The 8,774-nt window shown below is 42.1% G+C and overlaps 1 protein-coding gene across 1 annotated transcript; it reads right to left on the bottom strand.

Moving 5' to 3' along the window:
• Positions 1–84: 84 nt before the first annotated feature.
• batf (basic leucine zipper transcription factor, ATF-like) lies at positions 85–5,500 on the bottom strand. The gene is made up of 3 exons (XM_084560915.1): positions 4,678–5,500; positions 3,677–3,781; positions 85–759 (listed from the first exon to the last, which is right to left on the bottom strand). Exons 1-3 carry the CDS (start codon positions 4,738–4,740, stop codon positions 556–558), a joined length of 372 nt encoding a protein of 123 aa, XP_084417041.1. The 5' UTR covers positions 4,741–5,500; the 3' UTR covers positions 85–555.
• Positions 5,501–8,774: the final 3,274 nt, after the last annotated feature.

The following is an 8,774-nucleotide window of genomic DNA, read 5'->3' on the forward strand; positions in this document are numbered from 1 at the left end:
CAAGACTTTTATCAGTGCCCATTCTTCTCCTCTCTTCACTGCCACTGCCCCCCCCCCCCCCCCCCAGGACATTCACCTTTACATTCTGTTTGTCCACAATCAAATCTGTCAACAGCAACCTGAGCGTTATCAATCGATACACTAAAACACATTAATAACACGAGAAACACAAAAACATGACAGGGTGACAGAGGTGCTCTCCATGACGCTAAAAATAAGCAATTTACAAAAATATTGCCTGAGTCACCTGAACGCACACTAGGCTTCTCCCAATGTAAACATAGACTGGTTGATAATTCAACTCATGAAGCCATTTAAGTTCACATACAGACCACTGAGAAAAGCAAGGATGTGAGCAGAAGCAAAATAAATAGTTTTGAATACTGCATGGTACAGTGTGGGCTTCTCATTCCTAGACAGACATGTTGGCCTGTTATGTTGCCCCTTGATCCAGTTTTAACAATGATTAACATTTATAGACACATCTCCAGTCAGTCTCTCTCTCCGTTGAGGTCAGTCATCTGTTTCGCAGCACATCTTCAGTAGTCAGTCGCATCAGTGCTGGTAGTGTGGTACAGCGATGTGCTGGTGGTAGCTGCTGTGATGAGGAGGGTAGAGGAGGTCGGGGGTCTGAGGAGCCAGGCCGGTGCACAGAGGTTCGTGGCTGCTCAGCACGGAGGTCAGGTACTTGGCCTCCTCGGTCAGCTGCTTCACCTCCTTCCTCAGGGCAGCGTTCTCTTTCTCCAGGTTCTCGCTCTCCTGGAAACACACAGGGACAGGATGTTTTTAGCAAAGCTGTCGATCATTAGAGTCATAAAAGTGGTTTTATTGTGTGGTTAAGTCAGGTTGAAAAACATAAAAGCCAAACTTAGAGCACTATACAATGTTTCTGTACAAATATTTTATCACCGGCCATTTCCTAGTGCATAATAAATACAATCTATTTAAATGTATTTGTAGATTGATGACAAAGTCTGGCTGTTGGTCAGAATGAAATAGCTCAACAACTGCTGTATGGATAGCCAAGATAATTTGTACCATCATGGTCCTTCTTCTGACCCTAACAGGTCCTTAACCTTCTACAGGTTCATATTATGGTTCTGAATAAAACATTAAATTTATGTGCCCTTTAGGAGGATTCCTTGTCAGATTTGGAAGTGTGGTTTATGACTAAATGTTCAAACGGAAGCTTGGGGTTTGTGTTCAGTGTGTTCAGTGCTACCAAGCAAATGCTAGCACACTAAAATGACGTTAATGTCGTTTTGTATAAACGTGGTCCACAGAAGATGACTCTTTCTGACTTTGGTGAACTGAAATTGGTTCAATACATTGATTCATGTCTAAACATCAGACAAATTAGGGGCATTTTAACCATGCTCAGCTGCAGTTTCTATTTGCAGCTAAGACGGAAATGCTAGCATGCTAAAATATAAAATCCCCATGAATCTTTCTTTCTATCTGACTTCAAAATGTTGATGACCCTTCCTGCACTTGGGGGCATATACTTATTTTATCTCCATGTCCCTCCATCCCACTGCGTCTCTCCTTCTCCAACAGAACTGCCAGGCCGGAAACTTCTGTTTTGGAGGAACTTGACATTATGTACGGGACCTATAGCACTCCAGCAGTCGATTTATAGGGACTTTAACATAATAAACCTCAATACGGTAGCTTTGCAGTGGTGACCACTTAAGCCTTTCTCCGTAGTTTTGTGGCAGTAAATACTTGTTTCTAAATCCATGGCAGCCATCACTTTCCATTTATTTCTGCAGGCATCAGCATCAACCAAAAGGTGGATCGCTGAATAGTGGTTGAATCATGTCTGCTGCTTTGAAGTGGATAACAACTCAGCAATATGGTGAAGTGTTCGATAATAATTGTGATGTACCACCTATTTCAAGGTTAAGTCTTTATGTTAAGTCGAAGTTTTTATATTGTACAAAACTGCCGCTATCTATCATGCAGGGTAAAATCAATATTAAGAAATGCGGTGCTCTTTACAATAAGAGGAAGTATTAATTTGTAATACCTAATAATGTAGTTAAAAATGCTAAAACAGTGGTATGCTACTTTTAGGAAGTCAGTTAAAGTAGATCAGTTTTACCATAAATGAAGAGCAAAGTTTTCAAACTGAAATGAATGAAAACCCTGGTAGCTCAGGAGTTAGACAGATATATATCAAAAATATATGACTCAGTTTGTTCAGCTTGTTGGAATGAAAAAGGGGTCACAAAATGTAAACAACGGTAAGAACAGGCGCTGTTCCTTAGTATCAACCTATGATTTTTGATTCAAACATAACAGAAACTCTTCTGCAGCTCACTACGACAGCGACAGTCTGAAAACTATTCTAACATTTTGGGTGTTACATTTTCCAAAGCAAGTCAAGGCAAGCTGTCTTTCTAACAGTTCATCCACCTTTAGATACTATAAGTGGAGCAAACTATGCGTCAGTGCTCAATACATATTTTTTTTGTGTGTGTGGGAAAAGGAGGAGAGAAATCTTCCACTTTGGTAAAGAAAAGGTCATTTAACCGTGGCCAAAAGATTTTTAATGCTGAACTGTGGGTCCTTACTGTCACAGAACCTTTGGGCAAACCCCGGTACTTGCGTCACTTAGCCAAATACAGCCCACTGATATCAGCTCTTTACAAGAAGTGACAGCCTCTTTCTCCCCTCCTGCCCACGACATACAACACTCAAGCTCATTTACACAGAAGAAAAAAATACTACTGAAGAAACAGGAAATAAGCTACGGTGCCATAGAGAGGGAAAATTTGCCTTCCTGTTTATCTTTCGAGACGATGAAAGCCAAACCACAGAATGTGTTCTGTGGTCCCCTGGTGTTCTCTGTGACTCTGACATGTATTAAAGAGATCATATACACCATACTTCACGGGAAGGATTCTCATGTGTGCAAATCTGTTACACCTGATCTACTGCTGCCTACAACGTGTTTTTTTTCTTAAGGTCAAAATCTCTTCAGTTCATCTGATAAAGTTCGCAGAAACAGCTGCTCTGAAAACATCATGGTGACAGAATACAGTTACTTCACAGAGCTTTTCTTCAACAAGGAAACAGATACGTGGTCAGTGTACTGCAATACGTGCTGATATGAGAAATGACACCATGCAGAGTTACTGTAACTAGTCCATTTCTATTTGCATGCTTACTCTTAATATTATGTGTGTAAAACTGAACAAAACAGGTTAGGTAGCTTGTTATCAGGCACATAATTTCAGCTGCACAGGCTTCAGATCCAGCTGAACTACAGGATCGTATAACGGGAAGCAATGAGCAGGGAGGTGAGCCTGAGCACACTCACTAGCGCTGCAGTCCCTGGCGCTGGATTCTACTGCAAAAGGGAGTGATTGCCCACACGTGCTAATTTATTCTTTAAGCTTCTGCAAACACAGAGCAGCATCCAAGTGTGGAGCTCAACAGAAGCCATGACACATCGCCACATGGTCAGGTAGCATTTTGTAAATATAGTACAAACCCATTCCCAGAGGCCTCAGAATGCTGCCAACCATTGGGATCATGGCCTTCAGGCTGCACAAACTTTTAAGATGACAACTTTGACATATCCCCCATGACTTAATAACGCTACTATGCTCCTGCAATCTGATTTGTAACTGTGTAGCCTCTCTGGTGCATGAGAGAAATGTGTCCTCACCAAGTGAAGGCTGTCGGCTTTCTGAGTTTGCCTCATCCTGCTCTTCTGAGCAGCAATCCTGTTCTTCTCCCTCCGCATCACCTTCTTCGCATCATCTGAGGAGCTCTGGTGAAAAAACCAAATACCCACAGTCAATGTTTGTGCAATGACATAGACAGCAGATGATATTAATGGCATGGGGAGGTTCCTGAACCTATAAGAAAAGTGAATTTGGTTAATCAGTTTCTGCCACTGATGTGTCAGAATGGAAGAATGGTGAACTTTAATGGCAGTTTGACAGAATACGGGTTTAACATTACACCTAATGCGAAGGGCAGGGTCAGGGAGTGGCTGAGTCATCAGTTAGGTGAAACGCACACCCTGTTTCATGTCCTGAACACTCGATTTTCTTGGTATCGTAATAACTAATCCATTTCAAAAAGCTGAGTCAGTGGAGCTTCAAAGCGATAACAAATTAATTATCTAACGTCTTCTAAATTCTCTGTTAAGGCATCAGTGAAAACACCCCCAAAAACCCACATTCATTTGTAGCATGCGTATAAGATAACACTTGAGTTATTTCCAGAAAGGCTTTGAGCAAGAGTGTTGCACCCAGACAGAGGCACACGTGAAACCAGTCAGCTCTGAGGATGATGGGCAGTGTCTCACATGCAGAGAAATGCATAGTACATGCTGCACTTGACACGCTGCCTGTTCCTGACAGCTCTTAAGTCATCCACAGTTGCAAAAACAAAGGATTCCCACTACTTGGGCAAGTGACAAATTTTGCAATTCAAAAACAAAAGCCAACACTTGAAGCGAGTCATGCCTTCCAGCCCATGTGTGAGTGTGATACACTCAGAGAAATTGTGAAAGGAGTCCACAAAGACAAGACGAGTGTCTCTCGTGATTTTTGTTGAAGCCCACAAACTGTGCATTCAATCAACAATGGACAATCTCTCTAGTAGGGCAACGAGGCAGAGTTTAATTCACACTCACTGAGAAAGTAAACGCTCACTTACCGGTCTGCTTCCAGGTGATGGGGACTTGTAACTTGTGTCATTGCTGTCAGAGCCCTGAGCCATAGCCAACCGTGGCGACTGAAACTGTGTCTTTGTCCACTTCTGCTTTGTGTTTTGGAGAATGTGTGTGTGTGCGGTGTGTGTGTGTGTTGAGAGAGAGAGAGACAGAAAAAGAGAGAGAGTCTTTGTAGCAGAACGAGCGCTAAGAAGAAGCTGGCTTACCACTTAATGAGTAATGAGTGTCTTTCTTCCCTCTTTTCTTTCCCTTTCTGTCACTCCTCCTTCTCTTTCACTCTGTCGCTTGTGCTCTCTTCCTTTATCTCTCTCTCTGTCTCTCTCTCTCGCTCTCTCTCTCTCTCTCTCTCTCTCTCTCTCTCTCTCTCTGACACACATACACTATGTGAGAATAGCTGTCTGCCCAATTAACTGTGTCTGATGCGGCTTCTGGTAAGAATCTGGGTAAGTTGCATTAGACTGGAAGTCACATGTCTGATGGAAAGTTGAAATCTTGTAAAGTCCTGAAAAATAACACAGTGACAGTTGAATTCACAGGTTGAACAACATTGAGTGGATGTTTTGCAGTCTCAGATAGTGTTCACTTGGCCTAAGGAACTATTTCATATGCAGCAAAATAAAAACAACAAAAAGTTAAATTAACATTTCTACATTTCAGAAAGTGTGTGTATATGTGTGGGTGTGTATGTCTGGGCACATGTGTGTCAAAGGGGCCCCCTGGGTATTCCCTCTTGTTTTTTTGTTTTTTTTATTTTAGTGGCCACATACGACACCGCGTTTCGACCTAACCCTCAAGAGACAGCACATCCCAAAACTCCACATGGATGACTGAGTTGTGAATATTTGCAAACGCTTCATGGTGGTTTCCAGAACTGCACCACGCTTTATTGGCCACAGCTGCGCATAGGTGAGGCCGTGCAGCATAGCTTTGGCATTGAGAAAACGCTTGAGGGGCTCCCCATAACCCCACTCAGAATTCCCTCAGTGTCCCTTTTCTCTAAATGACTCTGGGGGTAAAGATGTTGATGGGAAGTCCTCTAGAAAATGTACACTCTGAGGAGGTGAAATAGTCGCTGAATGTACACAGTGGTAGGGGGAAAGAACAAACTGTTCATGAATAATAATGTTTGAGGCAATGAGTTTCAGCGCCAAATAAAAAAATCTTCCTCCACACACACACACACATACCGCTGAAGGGTGTGACGAATCTAAAGCTGCCCTTTTACTTGTTGGTCCATTTTCTTGTTTGCCCTCGTCACGAGATAGCATTTGGTGGTGCAAGAACAAGATTTACTTGTGAGAAAAAAAAGAAAAAAAAAAAAAGAATCAGGACTAAAACAGCTTTGCTTGGCAGAACAGCCCTCCCACACAAAAACATGTTCCACCATCACAGGAATTTTGAAGAGCTTGGGCAAGGGCAGACATTTCTAATACTTGGCATTTAACGACATCCAAAACGAGTTCAGACTGTAAAAAGAAAAGGACAGAGAACAAGCTGATTAGTCAAATTCAGCTTTACCAAGGACGTGGAGACAATACAGTACAAATATAGAGCTGGAATAAAATCTAACCCAATTTTAACCTGAAGTGACCTAATGGTGCTTGAAGTTCTCGGCTCCCCAGAAATTTCTAATTGTTATTTCACTCATTCAGGGTTATCGACAGTGCTCGCATAACACCCACCACATGACTCCAGCTTGGTAAAAGCTGATAAGTATTGTTGTGATGAATTTTAACAACCGCTCACTCCTCTTCATCGGGCCTCGCTAGCTTGGAAAAACCCTCACAGGGCCATTTATTTAGATAGAAAACTGAGATGCCCCCATTTGTGGTCTCCCTTCCCTGGAAATGACCGTGGGAGGGTTCTAATAAGCAGCATATTCTTGAAGAATCTTCTAGATGCCTGCAAATAACTGGAAAAGAAACAACACTGGGCTGTGTTGTGAGTTGAATATTTACTTCAAATTAAAAGACTATTTAGGAAGCATTTGTTGAAATGTGTGAAAAGTGCTGTTACATTTAGCCTTGGTAAAATCATCATTTGTGAGCTATAAGCAGGAGTATTAAGTAGTATTATAATGATATCAAGCTATACTGACCAATCAGACACAGGTTTAATTGTTTGGTTTTTGATAAACTTAATGATATATTATAATATATAATATAATATTTAAAAATAAATAACAAAAATAAGTGGTATTGCCTTCTGAAACCCAATATTGTGTAGGTCTCCCTTGTGCCTCCAAAACTGTTCTGATTCATCAGAGGATGGACATAGGACACATTCTGAGGGTGTCCTGTGGTGTCTGGCAACAGAATGTTGTCAATGGGGGCCTTTGGGTCCTATGGGTTGAGGGGAGGGGACTCTGTGGATCATCCCACAGATACTTGATCAGTTTGGGATTTAGTGAATTTGGAAGCCAGGTCAACACCTTGTGCTTTCTTCAGATTTTTTGAGTGTTTCCTAAAGTGTTTTTGTGTGTGTGTCTGTGTCAGGCTGCATCCTGCTGGGGGTGGTTGCTGCCATCAAGGAGTGTCATTGCTGTGGGGTGGGGGTACCTGGTCTGGTCTAGGTGGGTGGTACATGTCTAAGTAACATCCACATGAATGTCAGGTCCAAAAATTTCCCAACAGAACATTGAATTATTTATAGTTCTTCACTGCCTGCTGAATCAATGTATTGTTTATATTGTCGCTACTGTTTAGACATGTGGAAACACTTTCTTGTCACAGCATATGTAAAAAGTCATCCTCAATCGATGCATAGCTGTATAATCTGCCATGCTGTCACAACAATTAAAAGAGAACTACTAGGAACCGACACTTGATCAGTAACTGTGATCTATTCCAGGTAAAACAGCGTTAACAAGCAAACCATTAGTGTGTGAAGGTTTTACACGCACGTAAAGCAATGGAAACACATGCAATCAATCTTCCGTTGTTTAACTCTCACTACTGATTATCTGAATCAATCGATGCCATCAAACAGTGGTTAAACTCAATGCCTCTCAGAGGTTTGTTGCATAGCCATCAGCAATTCACAAGAGTGGTTAATGTAGTTGCAGGTAAGCTCCAGCGGGAGGCGGTATAGGACAAACAGGGCAGCAGCTTTGTGAAGGTTTTTGATGAGACTAAGAAGATTACGAAGTGTAGATTGAGCAACCGTGTGATTCACAACAATCATGCTTGATGAGTGTGTTGTGAAAGTAGTTTAGTGATTAATGTAAAATGCCTGGGTCCCGCTGTATTACTCAGGCTGCACTACAGCGCTATTTACGGGCGCGATCCCACTACTGAGCGGCACGGGGAGTTTGACCTGCTCCGTTTCACTGCGGTAAAGCCAGCCTACATTTCGGAGAACACGGTAAAGCCAGCTCCTACGTTCTTTTGCGAGTTGTCCTTATTCGAAGCGTTACGGTAAACGTGTGCAGGTCGCGATGGAGGGATTATATCTGTCGTCTGGCCTGGGAACGCCTGGGGATTCCTCCGGAGTAGTTGGTGGAAATGGCTGGGGACAGGGCTGTGTGGACTTCCTTGCTGAGGCTGCTGCCGCCGCGAGCCGGACCCGGAACCAAAAACATTAATGTTACATTAATGTTACAGACGTTGTTTTTGGTTTCCTGAATATATACGTTCGTGTGTGAATGTGTGAATGAGAGGCATTAACTTATAGTACTTCGTAGAAGACGCTTAATAAAGTTCACTCCATTGACTCATATTGGCTCGCGGGACAGAGCTGCCTCCTCCAATATGGCGGCGACATTGACGTATCGCAACAACGGGCCAACCCGCTCAATGAGGCATCTATGTATATGTCTATGACGAAGACGAAGACATTCGTGCATGCTGTCAATCAGTAAATGGTGAACAAATTTAAATCTAATGAAAAAATATAAATAACAAATAATGACTAGTTATTATTTGCAACAATGTTATACTGAATTACAATAAAAAGGATAACTGCTATATAAATATGGGTCTGTGTCGTATTAATCAATAAGTAAAATATAACATTTAGCGGAATCTCCCCGTTTCCACACCACAGAGGTTGCGCTAGACTTTTTCGTTTGTCTGTCATTTTG

The sequence above is a fragment of the Chelon labrosus genome, assembly GCF_963514085.1.
Source record: "Chelon labrosus genome assembly, chromosome: 14".
NCBI classification, from domain to species: domain Eukaryota; kingdom Metazoa; phylum Chordata; class Actinopteri; order Mugiliformes; family Mugilidae; genus Chelon; species Chelon labrosus.